Source organism: Prionailurus viverrinus, chromosome A1 (assembly GCF_022837055.1).
Source record: "Prionailurus viverrinus isolate Anna chromosome A1, UM_Priviv_1.0, whole genome shotgun sequence".
NCBI lineage: Eukaryota > Metazoa > Chordata > Mammalia > Carnivora > Felidae > Prionailurus > Prionailurus viverrinus.
In genome coordinates this window covers 221,098,990-221,124,714 of record NC_062561.1, presented here as the reverse complement: position 1 = coordinate 221,124,714, position 25,725 = coordinate 221,098,990, and the positions used below count along the sequence as shown (strand labels likewise).

At 34.1% G+C, this 25,725-nt stretch overlaps 1 protein-coding gene across 2 annotated transcripts in view; it reads right to left on the bottom strand.

The window, feature by feature from the left end:
- LOC125167404 (cadherin-10) overlaps window positions 1–18,831 on the bottom strand; it is a 122,073-nt gene extending 103,242 nt beyond the window's left edge. For both annotated transcript variants that reach the window (XM_047861504.1, XM_047861515.1), the window contains exon 1: window positions 18,601–18,831. In XM_047861504.1, coding sequence (XP_047717460.1) covers window positions 18,601–18,831 — 231 coding nt within the window. The remainder of the gene's footprint in view (window positions 1–18,600) is intronic.
- Window positions 18,832–25,725: the final 6,894 nt, after the last annotated feature.

Genomic DNA, 25,725 nt, shown 5'->3' with positions numbered 1-25,725 from the left:
GTATATATTAATAAATATTAAGGGAACTGATTCTTAAATGACTGTCTGAGATGTAAGAAGAAATAGTGAAGAGAAAGCAAAACATGTAAGTAAATCTAAAGAAACAAGGAATATAAAAGCAAAGATGACATAATTCATGTTGGAGATGAATAGCAGTAATGTATTCTGTGATACTTGTACAATCCAGCCTCTAGTTCCCTTTGTAGAGTAAAGAAACTCTTGAAGATATTTTACAAGGAGAAAAGAGTGTGAGAACTTGTCAAGACATTAAAAAAGATGCTCACTGTGTATCGAGTTTATGATGACAAGAATGCAAGCACTATTCAAGCTACTTTTTCTTAAAATAAAGAAATACAACACTTTAATTCTCAGGATTTCTAATCTTTTAAATTAGAGCATACTCAATAATATTAGCTTTATATATTTTTTTCATTTCCTATAAATTTATATCAAATATTCGATGAATGTTTTAAAGCTTTGACAAAAATATAGCAACTCTAAAGTAATAGAAGTGTTGTAATTTTCCTCAATGATTATTAAGATCATACTACATGGTTTCATCTTGCATAGACATTTTTATGGTCCCATACCACCATGCAAAAAAAGGACTTTCTACATTAGTATCCTCAAGAAAACATGGACACAAGATCAACATACTTTGTGTGTGTGTATTAAGGGACAGATAATAAATAGTTTCAACTTTGAAAACCACATAGAGTACCTACACCATATTTTTCCTCTTCTTTATCTCTCTTTTTTTAAAAAAACATAGCCTTAAAAACTTGCATAAATTAGGTTATGAGCTAAAAGACTACCATTTGGTTCAATTTATCCCACCAACCACAGTTTACCAACCTCTGCACTAAGACAACAAAATGAAGAGTTACGGCTAATAAGCAGAAACAAAAAGTAATAATATACAATTAGAAAAAATTCAATTTGTTCAAAAGGAAGTCTAAAAAGAGAAAACGGCAACAAAACCAGATGGTACAGATCGAAAACAAAGAGCAGGATGATAGACTCAAACCGAAAGATATCAATAATCATATTAAATGTAAATAATTTGAAAACTTCAATATAGAACTTAGAAGCGAAATTAATCATTTTGAACTTCTGCCAATAAAGTCTCTCCACCAGAATGAAGGATAATTGTAAAACAGGAGACTATTTTCAAGTAAATTTTTAATAGTTATTCAAACTGGCCTGAGACAAAGAGATAAACTTCACCCTCAATGTATTCTCATTCTCAGTCTGAAAATTTACAGCAGTCTTTTGCTACATTTGTAAGAATTAATTTAAGATACTTCCATGTGTTTTCATAGTCTGCATATTTGTTAAGACTCGACCAAATTTTACATTGTTTTAACAAATCTTAGTTGCTTATTCATTATCCTGTTGCTGGGAGTTTGGATTTTCCATTTGTTGCTTTACAAATATATTTCTATAAACATTTTTTTATTTTTTTGTAGAATTAATGCTTTCTAAATTGTACAAACTGGAATTATTGGGTTGAAAATATAAAAACTTGTAATTTATTATATATTGTCTAAAATATTGATTTCTGATCATTTCAATCAAATGATAGAGCTATCATTCACATGTACCTGTTTTGTATTAATCTGCCAATGATGTTTTTACTTATATTTTCAACTTCATTTCTAAGATATTATCTCTCTTGTTTCTAAGGACAATTTTCACTTTTCTTTGTGATGACCTGTCGTCTCCATTTCTTCAATTATATCAGTTATAATTGAATTTAATTTCCCTGTGTTGTTATCCAGTAGCTCCAATAACAAGTTAGAGTGAGGATGACTTTTCTATTACTGAGTTGTTCCTGATGTGTATTACATGTAATTTTCATGAGAGTTTCCTTCACCTTTCAGAATTTCTCTTAATTCATTGATTTTTTTTTCTTTTTGCTGTCAGAGCCATGTGCATTTTTGGGATTATGATATTATTTGACTTAAACTCTGGAAGATTAAAGCTTCTCACTGTTTTCATATTTAAAGAAATGTCCCCTTTGAACAGTATCTTGTTTTAGTGCTGGGGCAGAAAACACAGATTAACCTGGAATATCTTATGGTACTAGAAAACAAAAAAGTGCTCAAAAAACAAAATGATGGGGTATGTGAATGGGCACAGGAGCCAATCTGAAAGAGCTCCCAGTGGCCAAATCTGAATGAATTCAAGCAACAAATTAAGTAACATTAGCTTGTAATCAAATACATAAAAATAAATACCCACATATCTGTCTGACTATAAATAAACTATTACATAAAACAACAAGAAAGAAGAGACACATTTCTCACACAGAACAATTTCAAATAATTTTGTAGATTCTACGCCTCAAGGATTTGGAACATAAGTGTTTGTCCCTTGAGTGTGGGCTATGCTTTAGTGACTCATTTCCAGAGTACAATATAGAAAGCGATGTTAGATCTTAGGAAGACTTCAAATCAACATTCACAGTATCAGTGATAAGTAATACTGAAAGCAAGTGCCCAGGCTATGACATGATGCTGAGAATGACACTTTACCTCCGTGGTCTCGAAATCCCCAAAGCCCATAACCACAATCTACACTTGAGAAAAATATCAGGATAGTCCAAGTGACAGACATTCTACAAAATATCCAATTAGTACACCTCAAAAATGTCAAGGTCATCAACAAAAAGAAATATAAGAAACCTTCACAGTCAGAAGAGCATAAGAATATATGACAGCTAAATGCAGGATCGTCTCCTATTGGGATTCTGGAAGAGAAAATGGTCATTAGGAAAGATACAATGAAATCCTAATGAAGTATAGAGTGTAATTAATAATAACATAGGAGCTCTTGGATGGCTCAGTGGGTTAAGCGTCTGCCTTCAGCTCAGGTCACGATCTCACGGTTCATGGGTTTGAGCCCCGTGTTGGGCTCTGTGCTGACAGTTCAGACCTTGGAGACTGCTTTAGATTTTGTGTTTCCCTCTCTCTCTGCCTCTCCTGCTCTCTCTCTCTTCTCTCTCTCTCTCAAAATAAAAAAAAAAAAATTAAACAATTAAAAAAAATAATTATCTATACATACCATTCATTATTTGTGACAAACATATTATAGTAATTTAAAATCTTAATAATAAGGAAAACTGGGTGTGGAGTTAATAGAAACTCTCTATGCCTTTGCAATTCTTCTGTAAAAATAAAATAAATGCTAAATAAAATAGTGCATTTAAAAAGTCTTTTTGGGACTCCTTTCTGCATTATCATTTTATTTTATTATCATTATCATTTTATTTCTTTCAAAGAAATATTTAATAGATGCAAAAAATGCAATTTACAGAAACTAAGAAGGAAAGAGAATCTGAGTATCTTTATGACTGTTAAAGAAAATAAGTCAACAGCCCAAGTTTTCTTACAATAAAACTGCTGCATCCTAGGGTATTTTTAGTGAATTTTTAGTGAATTTAGCTAACATTCATGAAAGCAATAATTCAATCACACACAAATTATTTAAGGTTATATGAATTGGTAACATTTTCTATTTCATTTTATGTGATTATCATAATTTTGATATCTAAATATGATAGGAATAGACCTAAAGAAATTTCACAGGGTGATTTCTTGGATAAAAACACATGATTTCATAACAGTACAATTTTAAACAAAGTAAGAACAAATGGAATACAATAATAGAAAGCTATTATATCATTACCAAACATGAATTTTTTCAACTCTACAAGTTTAGTTCAAACAAGAAAAATCATTTAAGTCAATCCCTAGACTAACATACCAATGGGAAAATAAACAGTTCCATAGATACATAAATATATTTGATAACACTTCATATTCATTTATGATTTAAAAACAGAGCACATTAGGATGAAAAGGCCATTTTTAGTATAATAAAAATATTTTTTAAAACAACCCTAAGAAACTTCACAATTAATAACAAAATGTTGAACTCTTTTTAAAAAAATCATGAGCAAAATAAAGATGTTCTCTCTCAAATCATCTATTCAGTATTGCATCAGAGCTTACTTCAGTGCAGAAAGACAAGTAAAAAAAGGTGTGTTTATTTTTTCCCTTGATCCCACTAACATTCTCTTCTGCCAGATACTGCTGCATACATTACTCCCTTCCGTAGCAAGACTCTCTAAAGTTTCTGGCATGTACTTTCTCTAATTTCTCTCCCTTCATTCCTTTTTAAATCACTGCAATAAGAATTCTGGATGACTGTATCATTGAAAGCCGAGCATCAAGTTCACCTATAATCTCTGAGAAACTAAAGTTAGTATTCAAAAGCCCCAACATACTTGACTTTCCAGCAGCGTCTGGCACAGTTAATCCACACTCTTCTCCAAACATTTTCTTTACCTGTATTCTAAGACACTCCAGGCTCTTAGTGTTCCCTGCAGTTCAAGGAATGTTTATGTTCCATTTCATTTATCATGTGTTTCATCTCTCCCCCCACATGCTCGTCTATCTCACACATGTTTCAATATGCATCTGCCCCTGAACCCGGCCCTGTGTCCTCTTCTCTCAGAACACTCAATTTCTTGGTATCCTACAGTCCCGAATAAAAGCAAATCCATCTTTCCAGTTGCTTGGGCCAATTTTTTTTTTTTAATGTTTATTTATTGCGAGAGAGGGAGACGGAGAATGTGCCCTTGAGCGGGGGGAGGGGAAGAGAAAGAAGGAGAGAGAGAATCCCAAGCAGGCTCCACGCTCTCAGCACAGAGCTGGATCTCAAGAACCTCGAGATCATGACCTGAGCTGAAATCTAGAGTTGGATGCTTAACTGAGCCACCCCGGTGCCCCTAAATTTTTTGAGTCGTACACAACAACCCCAACACTCCATGTGTACTACTGCAGAAATTTATGTTGTATCGACGTTAAAGCCAGAAGCCAGAATGAGATTTTTGAAACGTAATTCATGTAATGCCACTCTTCTGCCAAAAATTCTACAGAACTTCTTATTTCGCTCAGAGTACAAGTCAGACTACTTAAGAGGTCCTGTCTACATACTGTTCCCTATTGCTGCTGCAACAAATTATCACAAACTCAGTGGCTCAAAACACCGCAAATTAATTGTCCTATAGTTCTGGAAGTCAGAATAAAATCCAGGTGTCAGCAGTGCTCCTCTCTTACTGGAGGCTTCAGGGACCTCCTCACACTTTCCAGATTCCAGAGGCTCTTTGCATTCATTGGCTTGCATCCCTTCCCTCCATCTTCACAGTTTATCACCCTAATCCCAAGTTCCACTGCTAGGTCCCTTTACTGACTTGCGCCCTCTTGCATCTGTCCCACGTGGGTACAGTGGGATCACCTGAATAAAGCAGGCTAATCTTCCAATTTCAGTGTCCTTTATTTCATTACAGCTGCACAGTCGTGTTTTACTATTTAAAATAACATATTCATTGGGGCGCCTGGGTGGTTCATTTGGTAAACGTTAGGGTGTTGACTTAGGTCATGACCTTTCAGTTTTTCGGTGGGTGGTTTCGAGTCTCACATCAGGCTCTGCACTGTCAGTCACTGACAGTGCAGAGCCTGATTCGTTTTCTCTCTCCCTGTGCCCCTCCCCTGCTCACATGCTCTGTCTCTCTCTCTCAAAATAAATAAATAAACTTATTTTTTTTTCATGTCTATCCATCTTTGAGAGAGAGACAGAGTACAAGCAGGGGAGGGGCAGAGAGAGCAGGAGACACAGAATCAGATGCAGGCTGCAGGCTCTGAAATGTCAGCACAGAGCCCAACTGGGGGCCCGAACCCACAACGGTGAGATCATGACCTGAGCCGAAGTTGGTGCCTAACCAACTCAGCCACAAATTCTGAGAATTAGGATGCAGATATCTTTGAGGGCCACTATTCTGCCTACTATTCTCTATGAGATCTGGGCATCCCGTTACCTCTCAGACCTTCCCTTCTACCACCTGTTTATTGATTCCTTTTTTCCACACTCACTTCCTTGCTCTTCTTGGAATATTCACAAGGAACCTCCTGATTTGGAGAGTTTTCAGTATATATATATATATATACACACACACACACACACACACACATATATTTATATATATATTCCACTGATAGCTGCTTAGTTACCTCTTTAACTTCCTCCAAATCCTTTGCTCAAATACCACCTTATCAATGAGGAAATATCTCACCACCACCACCCACTATGTCTCATTTCCCAATATTCCTCCCCTTGTTTTTCCTTTTTTTTTTTTTTTTTTGAGAGAGAGTGAGAGAGAGAGCGGAGGAGAGGGGCAGAAGGAGAGAGAGAATCTTAAGCAGGCTCTACACTTAGCACAGAGCCTGACTGGGGGCTTAGTTCCACGACCCTGGGATCATGCCCTGAGCCAAAATTCAAGAGTTGGACACTGACTGAGCACCCCAGGCACCCCATCTCTTCTTTTCTAATAGCTCTCTTCATCTTCTGACATACTGTAATAGTAATATATTTATTATGTTTCTTTTTAATTTCCTGAATTTCCTACTAAAAACATGAGCTTCATGACATAGGATATGTTGTTAAGTTATGTGAACTAGTGAAATAACAGGTGCCTGCTCCATAACTATTATGGATTTGGAGATGAAGCAATCAATAGGAAAAAAAAAAGATGACCTAAAGAAACAATTGGTAAAATACTCAAAAAATGTTTTCACAAAAATGAAAGCTCACTGCTAATTAGGATAATGCTAAGTAAAATACCAGACTGGGGGCTGGGGGTGTTAAATAACAAAGTTGGGCATCCAAAGTAACAGAACTCTCATATACTGCTAGTGAGAATATGTATCGGTTAACATTTAGGAAGCTAATATGGAACTCTCTGGAAAAATTAAAGCTAGGCACACACTATATATATCAGCAGTTTTACTCCTAATTATATACTCTAAACTTATTCAGTATACATACGTATCAGAATGCATATTTAGATGTTCATAAGGGCATTATTAATAATAGCCAAAGCTAGGGGAAGGGACACTAGTGTATATTCATTATTAATATTATCTCACTAAATCCAAACACCTTCATAAAAAGAAATCCTTTACAAAATGGGTTGATTTTATAAACCTATTTGAACAAAGGAAAAAAGACACAAAATAATACATGAACTATAATTATACCTGATTTCGGAAACATTAAAAAACTCTAGTATCTTGTTTAGCAAGGGCTACATACAAGTCCAAAGTATAAAGAAAAGCAAGGCATTATTAACACAACATGAAGCCTATCGACACCTTCATAAAGGAGAAATGTTGTTAACATACCCACAGAGAAAGTTTCATAAGGTAGCAATTTTCCATTTCCATTGATTTATATTTATTCATTAAAGTGTATATACATGTTTTATTCAACTTTCAGTATGAATTACATTTGAAAATAAAAAAAAAACTTAAAGGTCAGTTAACAGGAAGTTAAGGGTAAAAAAACCTATCTTGCCAGTATAAAAATTGGTAAAGGATATAAACACTCATTTAAAGAAATGGAAAACACTTTAATAAGCACATGAAGAAATGCTTATCATCAGTTAAAATAACAGAAATATGTTTTCATTCATAAGACTGGAAGAATTAAAAGATGATGATGATATAGAGATATGATAAAATGGTGAAGAAGCACTCTCATCCACCATTGATGAACCATTTAGCAATACTAATTAAAGTATAAAATCGCTCAAGACTGCTTCAGCATCTCCACCTTTCATCTTATTCCTGAAGATATGCCAGCAGTGTGTGAAATAACAGTTCATGTTATTATTAAATTTTTAAATAAATCCTTATTTACTGAAACCGAGAGTTCTCAAATTATATTTTTAAGTTAAAAAATGACATTATATAAGATTGCATAAAGTACATCGCCATTTATGTAAAAGCAAATCGTACATGTGTGGTTATATAGTTCTATAATGTCTCTTGAAATATATACCCACTGCCAAAAACCACCTGGTAAATGCAATTATTTCTTAGGAAGAGAACTAGGAAGGCCTGAGGATCATGGTGGGATTCTTAGTTTTAACTGCATACTCTGTTTTGCCCTTCAAATTTTATACAAAGTAAATGCATTATCAATTTCATACATAAATTAAATAATAAACACATAACAAAATAAGTTTGACACCTCTATGATGTAATAGAAATATCCCTGTTACCCATGCAGTTTTAGTTTTCTATTGATATCATTCTGAAAAGACAGTTAATATACTTATCATTATATTTTTTTAATGTTTATTTATTTTTGAGACAGAGAGAGACAGAGCATGAGCAAGGGAGGGAGGGGCAGAAAGAGAGGGAGACACAGAATCTGAAGCAGGCTCCAGGCTCTGAGCTGCCAGCACAGAGCCTGACATGGCGCTCGAACTCGTCAACTGCGAGATCCTGACTTGAGATGAAGTCGGACGCTCAACCGACTGAGCCACCCAGCTGCCCCTATCATTATACTTCTTAAATAAGAATATAATTGTTTTCAGTGAGGTAACATACAGAATATTAACAACAACAAGAATATCATTATTAATAATGGTGTAATGAGGTGTAATGTTGGCTATTATATACTCTGGAGTCATCTCTTCTGGGTTAGAACTCCAGCTCTACAAGTTACTTGATTTGTGCCTTTAGAACACTTATTTAGACAATGAGGACATATTTTTCTTAATTATAAATGAGAGATAATAATAAAAATATCTTATGAGGTTACTGTAATATTAAGTAATAATAAATAAATCAAATTTTACAGTTATTATCAGGATATATCAGTGTGTTTCAGATTATTATAAACTATATTTTATTTAATTCTCACATAAAACATGTGTAATAATATTTACATCAATTTTTTTTTGCTTTCAGAAGTGTGTAAGTATTAGCGGCAAGAAAAGTGTTGTTTTTTTTAATTGTTTTACTTCTCTTGGTGATTTACACGGCAGTATGCTTTTTGTTTAGTGATTATGATTATGTGTGGTGCTCACTGTCACCTTGATGGATATTTTCAATTCCAATTTTTAATAAGGAAAGAGAGCTCATCTGTTTTTGCAAATTCACATCCTCTTTTTCCACATCATAATATCCTATCACTAGCTCTTCATCAGTTCAAAATATCTCTCATTCTCCACTTATTTTGTCTAATTGATAATATGCCTATGAGAAACTGCCCAACACAAAACTAACTGACTCCCATTTGCCTCAGATGATTACAGTAACTCTCTCCTTGGTCCACACTGATTTTTAAATTGTCACGCCTGTCTTTTGATTGAGTTCGCATTACACAACAAAATTAGTCACTTATTCTTTGCAGTTTTTTTTCCCTCCCTTGTCTTCTATAATAATGCTAGTCTTGCCCTTCTTCCCCACCACCCCACCACCCCGCTTCTCATTGGATGTTCTCTGCCTCTACCTGTATGCTATTTGATTTTTAATCAAAAGTCATGTCCTTGATATTTGCTTTATCTATTTATTGTTTCCCTTCAGAAACTCAGACATCAAGGATGCAGAAACTGGGTCTGTTCATGATTCACAACTCTATCCTTCTGTTCTGCTAGACTCAGAATAGTCAAACACATATGTACAAACTAAATTTGTTGCTAGATTTGATGTAGGTTTGTGGCGAAATTGGTGTCAAGGAAAATTGCAAAACTCAGTGGTCTTGGAGTGTTTTTGGGTATTTGGAAGACATAATACTGAACTGAGAAGTTCACTGATGGAATTTAAGCTAAACAACCACCAAAATAGGAAATATTCCTTTAGAAAAAGGTCTATAATAGTATATGCTCTTACTTTGTAAAATTTCATACTTCATAAAATAATTTTAGTACTGGACTGAGAGTTAACATCTGAATTTGAAATTCTAAATTTAATAGTTTTATGTAATCCATAAACACATACAGTGTAGTTTTAAATGTGAAGTTAAAGAAGTGAAAGAATTTTACTGAAAGAGGGAATCTGAAATTTACATAAAACGCCCTTTGCCTATTGTGGATTAGGGTTCTAAGGAGAGAACCAAAGGAGAGAACTATATTCCAACAGAATTACTGCTCCCTTCTCTAAATTTAGCCCATCTATATAGAAACTTACATGTTCATACTGTTCTTTATTTTTGCTTTTAGTTGCAATTATGAGAAGCCATGGGACAGTTACCCAATTAGCATCACAATAATAATAATGGCAATAGTAATAATAATATTAATAAAATATTAAGGTTAAATAATATTGTTTACTAAAAAATGTAGAAATTTAACTATGAATATTTAGGAACTCACTTCAGAACATTTATTAACGTATTCACGCCTTTTCATGGTTTCATAAAAGGTAACTGAGAATCTGAATATATGAACATATACCAAGTGTGAAACATTGATGAGCAAACACAATAACATACATCCCACTTTTTCATTTTCTTTCCTGAAGAGAACATTATTCTTCAGTACAATGGGGACAGAATTTAATTGAATATATAATTATGTATTGTCTCCAAGAAAGAAAATGAGAGGGCTTTGGTAGAAATTCATAATACAATAATAATAATTTCCCATGCTTCATGACCATTACACATGCACCTGTTACTGACAAATTACGCTGAGATACTTTCTGCTGAGCAAATTTATGTGAGATTTAATACATTTTTCATCTACAGAGATTTCTCCCGATTTTTTGTTAAAAATCTACTCAATTTTCACATAATCTTCATTATAAAGTAATCATGTTTCTTAAAAGTTTATATTTGAAAAAATGATGGGTTAAATTATAGTTTTAAATTTTTATTTGAATTTGAATATTTTGAGATAATAGGTAAGTTTTCCAAAACATATTTGGCACAGAAAAAAATTTTAATCATTTTTTATTGTCATCAGTCTATTATTATTTTGAATGCCCTTCTATCTACTTCCAACTATTACTAGTCTTTGTGAATTCATTGGCCTAAAATCACAGAAAAAAAAAACCTTTAGAAAATAAACCCATAATTGTCTTTTTTCTAAAATATATTCCAATAAAAGTAACTTCAAGGGATGTGACATAGGGAGGTAGATTTTAAGAGGTGCTATGTGGCTAACTGAAGAAACAGGAAAAGAGAAGAGGTTTCTGTGGGGAAGGGCTAATAAATTAGTAAACATGAAACAGGAATATACAAAAGTCAGGCTGTGGTAGGAAAGAAAAGATGACAACATTCACAGCTTCTCTGGGATAGTAACTCAAGGGGGAAAAAATGGGAGAATGAAAGGGTAGACTTTCCATAAATCCTTTAAAGACAATATGGGCAGTGGAGTGTGGTAAATATGTTTAGGTGGGGTGCGTGTGTGTGTGTGTGTGTGTGTGTGTGAGTTGTTTCATGAAGGTTATAAAATGAAGTTGTCACACGTATTTATGAATAACCTTTGTTTATTTTTTTAATTTTTTTAATGTTTAGTTTTGAGAGAGAGACAGTGTGAGCAGGAAAGGAGGAGAGAGAGAGGGAAACACAGAATTCGAAGCAGGCTCCAGACTCTGAGCTGTCAGCACAGAGCCCGATGTGGGGCTCAAACCCTTGAACTGTGAGATCATGACCTGAGCCAAAGTCGGACGCTTAACCGAGTCACCCAGGCGCCCCTATATGAATAATCTTGATATTTGGTAGTATGTTATGCAAATAACTTCATGGAAGACTACAGAAAACATGTTATCACTACTACCAGTAAAACTTGTATTTAAAAAGATGATTGTGGTTGTTATTTATATATGAGCATTCCATACTTAATTCCATTTATCTTGTAAATAAATGTCATTTATTTTTAACATGCAACATTTACCATTTGATGTTTTTCTTGAAAATGTTAAAAGGGACCCTATTTCCTAATATTTTAAATGAGAAAAAATATAATGCTCACACGTTACATCTAAGCTCAAAACCAATTCTAAAATTTAGTAACCAAAGTACAGTAAAATCTGTATAATATGAATAACGTCCTATAATGTTAATATGTAAAATGCTTAAATCCGTGTTACCTGATCACCTAAGGTTAATATGAATTAGTATGGCTTCTCTCTCTTATAAAACTTGGATACACATTCTTTTTGACAGCCTTTGATATCTTCAAATCATCTATGCCTGGTTTTGAAGTTTCATCTTCAATGCAAATGCATCTGGAATGCAACTCAACTACCTTCCTAAATACTGCTTTGTTAAAATATAGTGAGCTTTGAGGATGCAAGCATATTTTCCCTATGTAACTTCTGGCTGAAATATCATTGTATTGAAAGATATAAATATTGTATGCATTTTGAGAATTAAAAACCAAGAGGTGGTCTGACTGGAAAACATTATCAATGTTCCGCAGGCCAGGCTTCTATTTAAAAATGCTTTTATTACCTCTTGCTTGAGGATTAGTATAAGAAGATCTTAAGCACTCTAATTCAGATTTGTCTTATTTTGTGGTCTTTGCATATCAGATAAATAATGTCCTGATCCATCCAAAAGTCCAAATGTCCCCTCATCAGGAAGGTCTAGAACCACCTAATCTAAAGGAGTCTCTGCCAATATCTGTCACATCATCCTCATTTACTTTCTTCCAGGACTTTTTCTATCTAAAATTGTCTACTGTGTTATTTGTTTCATGCCTCATTCTTTTAGTGGCTGCAATTAATAGGGTTCAAATAGAAAATAACCATATACCAACACTCTGCCTGCCCCCGCCCACTAAAATCAGATCTCTATATATTAAACAGTCAAAGGGTTTTCGGTTGTTGTCATTTGTTTGTTTGTTTAATGTAGGTCTTTTTTGGTCATATTTGGATTGTTTTTAAGAAATATTCACCTGGAATTTTTAGTGTCAAGAGCAGTATTATTACAGTCGTTAAAATATCCAACTCTCTGAAGATAATATTTAACATCCATTAAAATGTTTGCAATTTCTGAACTCTTATGTAGCATTTTCTCCACGTGCTCGACTCAGATCTGTTCACCCCCGGAAGACTGCAGTGGGGAGGTCAGGGCAACTTCCTCTCTCTATTCTAGTTGGAACTACTCTTTCTCCCCTGTTACCAGGTTTGACTTGATTGTACCTACATTATTAAGGGTGAAAGGAACCTGGTCTAATATGGTGGGCACAGTTGGTATTTCTGGCATTCTGTTTAAGGTTAGGTTATTCTTTCATGGATCATGTTTTTTCAGTTTTTGGAAGATCTTTCTTCTAGAAATTTACAGTGATCACTTTTTATGAGGCATTGTACATCAAAAGAGCTCCAAAGAAATACAGATAAGTAAAAAATAAAAGCATATACCTTGGCTCTCCAATCTTGACTTTTAATAACATTGATTTATGTGATGCAAATCCCAAAATTTCATTTCCACTTTACTTACAATTACTGCAGAAATAGAACAGGGGGATAGTTGGCACTTATTTTTTTGTTGGTGGCTTTTGGGTTCTGTGCTCTCTCAGAGATTAAAAGAGTCCCATAACTTCCTGTTAGCTTTACTTATTATCTTCTCCTTCTCTTAAAGGCAGATACTTCGTGAGCAGAGAAATTATATTTTCTCTACTATATGCTTAATAGGAGTAATTAATACCTGAGTAGTGGGTCTTCTAGATATTTACTGAAAGAATGAATGCATACTTCAGTTTTAGGGGGTTTGTAGAGCCCATAAGTCTACAGAAAAGGGTGATTAAGAGGCTGGAACCAAATGCATGACTTCAAGATTAGATAGGGCATGAAGGAGAGGAGATCTTAAGAGAAGTCCGTTTCAGAAAGTGAATACTAATGGCAACTCTGGAAGGAAGAAATAAAATTACAAATGGGAGCAGGTTCAGAAGCAAGAACCCAGAAAGAACTAAAATAAAGATCGAGCTATTTAGGAAAATGTAAAAAAACTGGCAAACTAGGACAGTATTTCTTGATCTTAGCACACTTGATGTTTGGAACTAGAAAATTTTATGGAGGTCTGTTCTATACATTGCGGGTTTTAGCAGTAAACTTGGATTCTGCCAACTAGATCCCAGTAGCAGCCCCTTTACTGCCACCACCTGATGGTTTTATTGTACCAAAAAATGTAGACAGTTACCCTAATTATTTTTAAAGTATTATTATATTTTCACTTCCTGGAGTGAATTGTCTTACTATGCTCACTCAAAATCAGGTTATTATTACCCAAATATGTTATTAATTTTTTGGCGTGTTAGGGGTTTTTCTCAGTATCTGGTTTTGATTAAAAGTCTAATTTTCACATGCTCTTCCCCACTTGAGAGTAATTATTATATAAAATGAATACAAAATTTTTGTAGTAAATAAAATTAGTATTTCTTTGACCACTGTTTATCTGTTACAGCTTAAAGTAAATTCAAGAGTATCTAGGGGTTTTTTGTAGTTTAAATTCATGTTAATTGATAGACAGTGTAGTATAGATAAGAGTATCTAGTTTAATGTCATTATGTATATCGTTTGAAAATTTGGAACCTAGATATTTGAAATTATTTGTCCAGGGTGACTGAATCAGGCAATAAGAAACCGTGATTAAAAGTCATACTTAAATAAAAATAGTTTATAGTTATAATGATTCTCAAGTCTTAAGTTGGAAAAATGTAATATGTCTATAGAAAGATGCAAAATGAAAGCAACATAGTACAAAAGTAGATTACTTGAAGTTCAAATATAAACCCCTTGCTATGGAAGTTAAAGCAAGGGGACATGGTGTTATCCTATAAAGGAAACTTCTTAAAGGCAAATTTTGTTATTATCTCACTGAAAAGAAAAAATAACTTAATGACAATTATATTTTGGTTTAGGATGTATTTGATTGAATGGTTAGAGGAAAATGTGTTTTGAACATCAAGAGCTGAACAAAGAAATGCTTTGAGTGAGTTCATTATTGGCTGGCTTCGTTGTTTTTTGTTTGTTTGTTTAATTTTAGAGAGAAAGAGCCAGGACGGGGGTGGGAAGGGGTGGGGAGAGAGAGAGAGAGAGAGAGAGAGAGAGAGAGAGAGAGAATATTAAGCAAACTCAGTATGGAGACTGATGCAGGGCTGAATCCCACGACTCTGGGATCATGACCTGAGCCGAAATCTAGAGTCAGACGCTCAAGCAACTGAGCCACCCGAGTGCCTCTTGGCTTGGTTTCTTAATAACAGTCATGGCAATGACAATTTGGCGACTGATCTATCTCTTTTTCTCTTTCTTTCTCTCTGTTTATTTCTTCTTTTTTTTCTAAATGGATTTTAAAATTCTCATATACTTTATAATGCAAAATATTATTAAATTAAAAATGAATATATAGTAAGATGAATATATTAAAATTAATGTGGATAAAACTAACATATATAATTACATAACATGAATATATAAATTAAACCATTCACATAATCATAGTTGATTTCATACATGAAGGAATGAAGGATAAGAGAAGTAGGTTGATTTAACCACTATGAGAAAAATAGTAGTAGAAACAAGGTTATATCCTAAGTCTTCTGATCATTGATTACATGCTTTTCCTTCTTTTTTAAGTGTATTTATTTATTTATTTATTTATTTATTTTTGAGAGGGAGACAGAGTGTGGGAGTGAGGAGGGGCAGAGAGAGAGGGAGTAGAGAATCTCAAGCAGCTCCACACTGTCAATGCACAGCCGGACACAGGGCTGGAACCCACAAACCATGATATCATGACCTGAGCCAAAACCAAGAGCCTGTTGCTTAACCAACTGAGCTACAGAGGCTCCACAATTATATGATTTTCCTAAGCTTCCCTCAGCTTTTACCCAATGAGAAGCAATAGGTTTTTCCCTCTGTTTCCCTTAATCAGTAATGGGCTTTTATCTGAGAAATTATATACCAATCCATTCTTTATAGGTTTTGGTTGGCAAATTGTTTGGTATTAAAAAAAAAAAAAAAGATTCCCTCTTCACGCATGTGCTTTCAGTCTTGTCCTCATCCTATCAGTGTAATTCTCTCCATTTTCTTATTCTGAGCTTCTCAAATATTTCCCACTACAATGGGGTGTCTATCATTATCTCTCATATGTCAAGGAATTAGAACATGTATTATTAATATATCTAAACCAACATAGATACATCATTAAGCATCAATGTTACATTCCTACTTTAAAGGTAGTAAAAACTGGAAGTGAAATTTCTGAAAGAAAGGATAAATATGTATTAGATTTACTGTAAGTACTTTTAGAAAGAATATTTAAGAATTTAAAATGTTTTATATCCATTGTAGTATGTATATTAAAATATTCTATATTGCACATTACCTTCTTGACATCTGCAAATCTGTTTATATCTAAATAAGGTTTTTAATTGTATAAGTAACTAATGCAATATAAATAATAAGTAATTAATGCAAGTACTATACTATAGAAAAGGAAAATGTTTAAATAGCTATTTCACAGGTCATGACATGAATAAATGATTCAAACTACAAAGTGGTCCTGAAATATAAAACAAAAAATAGATACTCTGGGCATTAGAAGTAAGCTTATAGCTACAGAATCTAATAAATTTCTGTTGATCTAGTAATTCAGCACATATTACATAGAAAGGAACTAGTGGACACATCCCATAAATTCCTTATGTTTGTTCTTGTTAAAGAGTTTTCTGACTTGCCTTGTTCAAGCAGAGTAAATAAGAATAAAATTTGGTTTGTATATCAATATGCATATACAAGTATTACCAGTTTTAATTACCCATAGGGATTTAAATTCTAGACTAGTCCCCCCCCCACCCTCCCCCAAAGAACCGAGCAGGACCAGATGATTCTGGGAATTCAATCCAGTGCAACTCAGGTCAATTCAATCAATGAAATATTAAGCTCTATTCAAAGAGCCAAAGACAAAGTAAGGTGTGAAGTACAGGACTTGATCTCAAGGTGTTGACACTCTTCTGGGAGAGAACAAATGAAAGTGCATAAGAAGTCACTTGACTATCATGAGAGAGTATACAATGCAATGGTAACTTAATTTACCAACACTTATCAAATCCTTATTAAAATGGACTAGGTAAAAGAAAACACAGGCAAATAACCCAAATAAGCTCTTTGTTCAGGAAGAACCAAAGGAAATTATTTACTGTATAGTTTCTTTGGTGTAGATTTCTGTTATTATATTTTCATGTGGTTGCTTTCATTAACTAAATGTTGCATATCACAACAACCATAAAATGTACCTTAACCCACTGATCTCGGACACCCAATCAGATGCGACCTGTGATAAGTCTGCTACTGTGTGCTTTCTGGTAATATTGCTCAGATTGCTGCCACTTTTCCTTCTCCTTATAATTGATATAACATTTAACCTTTAATGTCATCTATGCCATATTGCCAGACATTTAAAGATGACTGAAATAATTGGAACATGAAAAAACATATCAAAGTGTTTTAAAATCAATGAAAAAATACTTTACATAACTTTTAAAAATAGTTTTTCTTAGAGGATTAAAAATTATTAGCACATTTTAATTGTTTGGATGAAGCTATTAAAGTTTAGGTTAACGCAAAATTCTCCATCACGGTAATGTATCTATCATAACTTTATAGTGTTAACATAGGATGTATTAACATGTGATTATATTTACTTTTATCTTGCTAGTGTTTCCCTTTCTTCTTTGATATATTTTCATACTGTCCATAAAAATAATAACCATGCCTATTAACACAAAACCTTTCTTAAGACACTAACTTCTACTACATTCAGATAGTGCCAAAAAAAGAACACTCAAGGGGGCGCCTGGGTGGTGCAGTCGGTTAAGCGGCCGACTTCAGCCAGGTCACAATCTCGCGGTCCGTGAGTTCGAGCCCTGCGTCGGGCTCTGGGCTGATGGCTCAGAGCCTGGAGCCTGTTTCCGATTCTGTGTCTCCCTCTCTCTCTGCCCCTCCCCCGTTCATGCTCTGTCTCTCTCTGTCCCAAAAATAAATAAACGTTGAAAAAAAAAATTAAAAAAAAAAAAAAAAGAACACTCAAAATGAATAGAAGATAGTTCACACAAGCATTCATTGTTACTTTTCATTCGACTCCCAACCACAACTAATTTTCCTCACTTTTATAAGTGAATAGAGTAGAAACTTGTCTCTGTCCACATATCGCAATAAGTAAACCACTTCCACCTGCTTGTCTTCTATGTATTTTCCTTTATATAAATGTGCCCACAGTGAGACTTAAGAAAAGTAAATAACACTCATATCTGAAATAAGTTTTCTTATAAAAAAGCTATTTTTTTTGGCCTTAGGTCATATTTTTAATGACATTTGCTTTCTCATTCTATAGAATATTAAACTACTTTTAAATGTCTTTTCTTCCCTGTGAAAATCAAGAGCGATGGGAACCATTGCATATGTATCTATCTATCTAGTCATTTCAAGTAGCCAGATTGACGTATAGTTTTCTCACTATATTGATTTCTGACTACAAATTCTAAAAGCGTAATTTTAGTACTTCTTTAATCCATGAGGAAATGGACAGAATTAATTCTATCAAGTGAATTTCTACCTTTACCATGCTGTATTTATTTATTCTGTGGTTTTTCAAATTATAATTTCTATTCCATAAACAAAAATTGCTTTATGGATATTTAGAGAATAAAATTTATAAGAATGATGATCTTGATAACCTTCAAATTTTCCTAAGACATGTAAAGAAAGAATGTAACTATTTGCCATTTCAGTGCAAACTTACCTTGCCCACGTATTGGTAATCAGATCCTGTGTATTCCTCCAGTAAGAAAAATTGATTCCACATCCACCCACGTTTTTGACGATGCAGAATTTTGCCATCACTCCTAGGTACACGTGCACCTAAAATTCTTTGCTGGGGTACAGGAGTCCTTCTGAACATTATCTCTGGAGAACAGAAATGTGGCAGGCATACCCAGAGTAGAAATAGTAGCAAAAATTGGTATATTGTCATAGTTCACTTCTTGAAAATTTCCAACGTGGATGAAGAGAAAGCAGTCCTGTTTTATTGAGTTGAATTTTACTGTGTTTCAACTGGTTTCCAACATCTCATCAATGTTTTGGACATGCTTCCAAAAGCTTCAAACAAAAGAACAAACAAATAAAAAAAAGTCAGTTGAAAACATTATGAATGTTACCTGTTACCTTAAATATGAAATTGATAAAGATTAGTAGCAAACAAAATACCTACTTTCCTGCTGTTTTATAAAATAATGATTACTTTTGGAAGATATTGTTTGTCTAGTAACATGTCAGCAATTTATGAAAAGATCATGGTAAATAATGTCTTTCAGACAAATTTTAAGGAAGGGGCATATTAAGCTTTGTTTCTTTTTTCTTTTGTGATTATAACAGTTTTCAGGAATTATGATCCCTGTATGGAGTAGGGATGAAGTTAATTTTGCACATCAATTTTTTCAGAGTAACTTAACATAAATTAAAAAACTGAAAACAAAATATTGATTTAATTAAAGCTACAGAAAACATGCATCTGTTGTGCGATACAATGATATTTGAATGTTTTTCAACAGCAGCAGTTTCTTCCAATTTAATTCTGCTCAAAGGTAAAAGCAATATAAGAACAAATAAAACACTTGAAGTGCCTTTGGCTGAAGAGTTCTCTCTTCCCTCTTAAAGTAGAAAAAAATCACTACTGAAGTAGATCCATTTGTAATATAATCCATACTACTGTGTAGAGGGAGTGAATGACATTGTCAGCTGTACTCCCACTACAAAAGTTCTGAGTCTAGAACTCCACACTGCCCCAGCCTGACTAGGGAGGGCCATAGATTCCAGGCTGCTCTCCACCTCCCTCCCTCTGCTTGCTTCCTCAACCCAGGTAACCCTATTAAACATAAATCAGATTATGTCACTTATCTGAACAAAAAACTCACATGAAGTCGCCTCTCACTTTGATTAAAACCCAATGCCTTACAAAAACCTACAATTCTGTACTTGATTTCATGACTACTGGTCACTTCTCTGACCTCATATTTTACCCCAATCCCCCATGTCACCTCCCAAAACTGACTCCTTTCCAGCCAAAGTGTCCTTCTTTCACCTTGCAATACACTTCATATTCTCCCCTCCTCAACTGGAACTTTCTACTTTTTCCTTCTACTTGTAATATTTTTCCACATAGAGGTCCACTTGGTTAGACTTCTTGCCTCCTTCAGGTCTTTCTTGAATCCTCCCCTAACATTCCATATATGCCCATATACTATAAGTGCTTTATTTTATTTGGGATGCATTCTGTCTCCCTGCTGTAATCCCATGGGTTGTTTTGCTACTGTATAACAGACTCTTACAGCAGATGACCAATAAACATTTTAATTGAATAAATGAATATATTGTAAGTTGATTAAAAAATCTGAGTACCATTCCTTTTTCTATGTAGTTATGCTCCAACACTTATGTATGGAAATACATTTTTGAAATCATAATTACTTTATTTTATTCTTTGTTTATATTATTGTTAATCCTCACAATCTTGTTTTTATTTTAAAATCTCCTCTATAGATTGTTCTTTGTTTGTTTCCTGTTAGGTAAGGATTTTATTTCAGAATAGGATAAAACATTTCTTATAAAAAAGTAGTTTTGGTACCGAAGGATTGAGTTCCTTTTCTCTAATATGGCAAGCATTCTAAGTCCTCCAGCATTGACACTGACATTTATGCTTTCATCCACAATAATCTGTTAGCAATCTGCTTATTCTTTTCAGTTTCTTTTATTAAGAAGATTTAAAAGTTAATGCAAACATGTTTTACAAATAAGATTAATGGTGAAGCAGTATTCCCTTGAGTGTATTAAATGACAGTGGAGTTCTCTACAGCACGTGAAGCATTCAAAATGACAGATGTAAACTGTATTAAAAATCATGTATTGCTATACTTGGAGTATAGAAATTATCTGATACATAAAATGATTTTACCTTACAAAGCACTGACATTACATAAACTTAAATTGATTGGATTCTAAGTAATAGGAACATTTACCAAACAAATGTTTGTCTTTTTATGTAACAGGGCATGATAGATAATATTTCCAGAAACTTTCACTGTTCCTAAAAATTAGAGGACAGTGTGTATAATTTACTGTATCTACTTTCTGTGAAAGCTTTAATACTTATTGAAGCAACATTCTCATTTCATCTCTTTTTTTCATTTTAAAAATATATTCCAGCAACTATAAGATATATTGGCAATCATTTTCAATGCAATTATAACTATCTATAATTTTAAAAGTTTAAGCATCAATATTTTGGGGAATAAGTAGGTGGAGATGATAACTGTGAAAATTGCTAGTAAATAACTGGAGCTCTACATACGCATGGAATTTTTTTTTCATCATTTTTCTGGTTTCCTATATGTTAAAAATATATTTTACATGAATTAAATATTTGATAAACCATTTAAAATAATGACAAGATTAAATAAAATTTTTAAAAGCTAAAGTTTTAAACTTTTTTAATGATTTTTTAAATTTATTTTTGAGAGAAAGAGTCAGAGAGCAATCAGGGGAGGGGCAGAGAGGGACACACAGAATCCCAAGCAGGCTCCAGGCTCTCAGCTGTCAGCACAGAGCCTGATGTGGGGCTCAAACTCACAGACCACAAAATCATGACCTGAGCTGATGTCTGATGCTTAACCACCCAGGTGCTCCCAAAAGTTTTAAATTTTGATTATTTTGATTTATGATTTTTTTTCCTTTATTCGATTGGGCTTTTGGTCCCATATCTAAAAATATTTGGGGACACCTGGGTGGCTCAGTCAGCTAAGCATCTGACTCTTGATCTCAACTTAGTTCAATATTTCATCTGTCCCTCCCCTGCTTGTGCTTTCTCTCATTCTCTTTCTCTCTCTTTCTCTCAAATAAATGAATAAACTTAAAATCTATGCCTAACTTAAGATCAAGAAGATTCATCTCATGTCTTCTTTTCAAAGGTTTATTGTCTTAGTTCTAACACTTAGGTCTATGATCCAACTTGAATCAAGTTTTGTATATAGTGTGAGATATGAATTGAAGTTCTTTGTTTTGCATATGAATATCTACTTTCCCAAGCTCCATTTGTTGAAAAGTCCATTCTTTCTCCTCTGTATTGCCTCTGTGCTTTTGTCAAAAATCAGTTTGTCTACATATGTGTGTCTATATATGTCTACATTTGCATTTTATATTTAAATTTTATAATTACCTTGAAATTTCTATATAAAAGCCTGTGGGGATTTGACTGGGATTGCATTGAATCTTTAGATAAATTTGGGGAAAATGGCCATCACAGCAACATTGACTCTTCTGACCTAAAAACCCTATATATCTCTACATCAATTAGTTCATCTCAGTACTGTTTTAGAGATTTCAGTGTACAGATATTGCTTACTTCTTATCAAATATTACCCTAATATTTTCATATTTTGTTGTTATTTTTATTTCTAAACCACTTTATTGAGATATGATTGAGATACAAAAATCTGTTCATGTTTAATTTATACAACTTGATGAGCTTGAACACTGTTAAATACATTACTTAATAATGATTTTAAATCATTAAAATATGTTTAAATATATTTAAAAAAAGACAAGCCAACAATATATAATAACATATTACATTTGGTTATAGACATATCTAAAATATACAAAGAATGCTCAAAATACAAAAATCAAAAAGCATAAAGTCCAATGAAAAATGGGGAAAGTATTTGAACCAACATTTTTACCTATAGAAAGCAAAAATGTACATGAAAAGGTATCCAACGTTGTTCGTTATCTGAGAAATGCAAATTAAAATGACCAACTATTGGGGCACGTAGGTGGCTTATTCGGTTTAGTGTCCAACTCTTGATTTCAGCTCAGGTTATGATCTCATGTCTTTTTTTTTTTTTAATTTTTTTTTTCAACGTTTATTTTCGGGACAGAGAGAGACACAGCATAAACGGGGGAGGGGCAGAGAGAGAGGGAGACACAGAATCGGAAACAGGCTCCAGGCTCCGAGCCATCAGCCCAGAGCCCGACGCGGGGCTCGAACCCACGGACCGCCACGGACCGCGAGATCGTGACCTGGCTGAAGTCGGACGCTCAACCGACTGCGCCACCCAAGCGCCCCTGATCTCATGTCTTAAGGTGGAATCTCAGCGCTGCTTAAGATTCTCTCTCTCTCTTTTTTTCTTTTTCTCCCACTGCCCCTCCCCTGCTTGCTCACACACTCTCTCAATAAATAAATAAATAAATAAATAAATAAAGTGACTATTACCAAGTGTTAGTGAGAATGTGGAGGAACTAGAACAATTCTATACTATTAATGGGAATGTAAAGTTATATAATCTCCTTGGAAGATAATGTGGTAGACTGAAATAATGACACCTCAAAGACATTCACATTCTAATCCCTGGTACCTGTGGAATCTGTAAATATGTAAAAGGGACTTTGCAGATGTTATTAATTGAACAATTGTAGAGATTTCAAGAGAGTATTTTGGATTATTTAAGTGGGATCATTGTAATCATAAGGATCCTTGTAGGAAGAAGGCAGGAGGATCAGAGTCAATAGTAAGAGATAAGATCACAGAAGCAAGGGGTCTGAGTGCCCTGAGCAAGAGGGCAGCAGCCAGCACGCAGGAAGCTTAGAAACTATAAAAGGAAAGCAGTGGATTCTCCCCGTGGCTTCCAGATGGAACACGGCCCCTTGACACCTTGATTTTAGACTTTGACTTCTAGATATGCAACAACATAAATCTATGTTGTCCTAAGTCACTTGGTTTGTGGTAAGTTGTTACAGTAGCAAGAGGATTGGTAGATGCTTAAAACATTAAAGGTACATCTGCAATATAATCCAGTCTTCTGCTCCCAGGTATTTATAAAAGAGGAATGAAAGTATATGCTCATTTAAACGTTGTATATGAATGTTTACAGAAGTTTATGGATAAGAGAAAAAACCTGGAAACAAGCCAAATGTTACAGGTGAATGGATAAACAAATTAGAGTATATCTGTACAATGCAATGTTACTAAACAATAAAAAAGAATGATATTTTTTGGTTTCACATGTAAGGAGCTTGAAATTACCACTCCAAGCTAACACAACACAAACTTGAACAGATTAAAAAACCAGCAATTCTTCTTGGATCCATAAGAGACAGAAGGACTCTGGGCAAACTACTGCTCCCAAGATTGGAGAGAGAGACATGTGAATAGAAGGAAACAAGGCTTACCAGCAGAGACTCAGGAGCAGAAACCATCTTAGAACCAGTAATGGTAGAGGAAAACTGAACTCTAATTGACAAATTAATGGAGGCTTAGTGCACACAACTCTCAAAATTAAAAACTCCAGGAGACCCAGCCATGCTGTTTGGGGAGGTGCTCCTCAATACTTGGAAATTTACCTGTGGGGACTCACCAGTTTCCTATAGTAAAATGTCATAAAAATCCCCATATGCTTTCAACAGAGAAGGAAATATTTTGAAATGCCTCAGAACACTGTGTTCCTAACAAGGTCTGCCCTCAGGGAAACTAGTTAACCAGAGCCTAACTTGGAGTATTATCAAAGCCTAACTGACCTGAGGGAAGGGAAATACAGAATTCAATCCCATATAACCTTCAGGTTTCTCCTACAGAGGGAAAAAAATGAGAAATGCTTGTGAAGTTCACAGTATAAGGGCATAGGCTCACTAAAAGACAGTTACTAATCAGAGGCTATAGAACGCTTCCCCCGCCCCACACTTAAACATCCCATTACTACAGGACCATTTACAGCAGTTGCATTTCCAGTACAATATATCCAGCTATCAAGAAAAAAATTACAAGGGATACCAAAAGGCAAAAAACAAACAAACTGGAGAGACTCAGCAAGCATCAGAATCAGACATGGCAGGAATGTTGGAATGATCAGACTTGGAATTTAAAGTAACTGTGGTCAATATATTAAGTGTTCTGATGAATCAGGTAGACAGCATATAACAACAGATGGACAATGTAAGTAAAGAGATGAAATCCTAAGAAAGAACTAAAAAGAAATGCAAGATATAAAGAACACTGTCACATAAATGATTAGGCTCATTAGTAGACTGGACATGGCTGAGAAAAGTGTCTTTGATCAGGAAGATATACCAGTAGAATCCTCCAAAACCTTACACATCCACTTTATATATTTGTCTAAACCCATAGAATGTATGACACCAAGAGTGAACCATAAGGTAAACTACGGACTTTGAGCAATTGTGATGCATCAATATAGGTTATTCCTTGGTAAGAAAATATACCATTCTGGTAAGCAATGTTAATGGGAGAGGCTATGTATGGGGGGAGGCAGTGGATATATTAGAAATCTCTGTTCCTTCCTCTTAAATTTCTTGGAAACCTAAAAATGCTGCAAAAAATAAATAATTCATAAGCACACACATAAAATAAAAATAGGGAATTGTATGAAACAAACCAACAGTTAATTTGTCCCATGTAAATTCTTCCTGGGTATGGTCTATGCAGCTAGAAACCCAGTTTTAGACTTTTCAAAATATTGCTCTTTCATTATAAATACCACAAATAAATATTCTTTCACTAAACTCAAAATGTGGAACATCTTTGACACTTCCATTAATTCAAGCCCATCTCCAACATAGTCTGTCAATATATACCCTTGTTTTTGTTTTCTTCTTCATAGTGGTCATCTTTTTTTTTTTTCTTCCTATTGTATGTGACAACACACTATTTTACTTATTTATTTATTTATTTTTTATGAAAGACAAAGAGAAAGAGTGAAAGTGAGCAGGGGAAGGGAAGAGGGACAGAAGTAATCTTAAGCAGTTTCCACACTCAGCAGGGAGCCTGATGTAGGGCTGGGTCTCACAACCCTGAGATCAT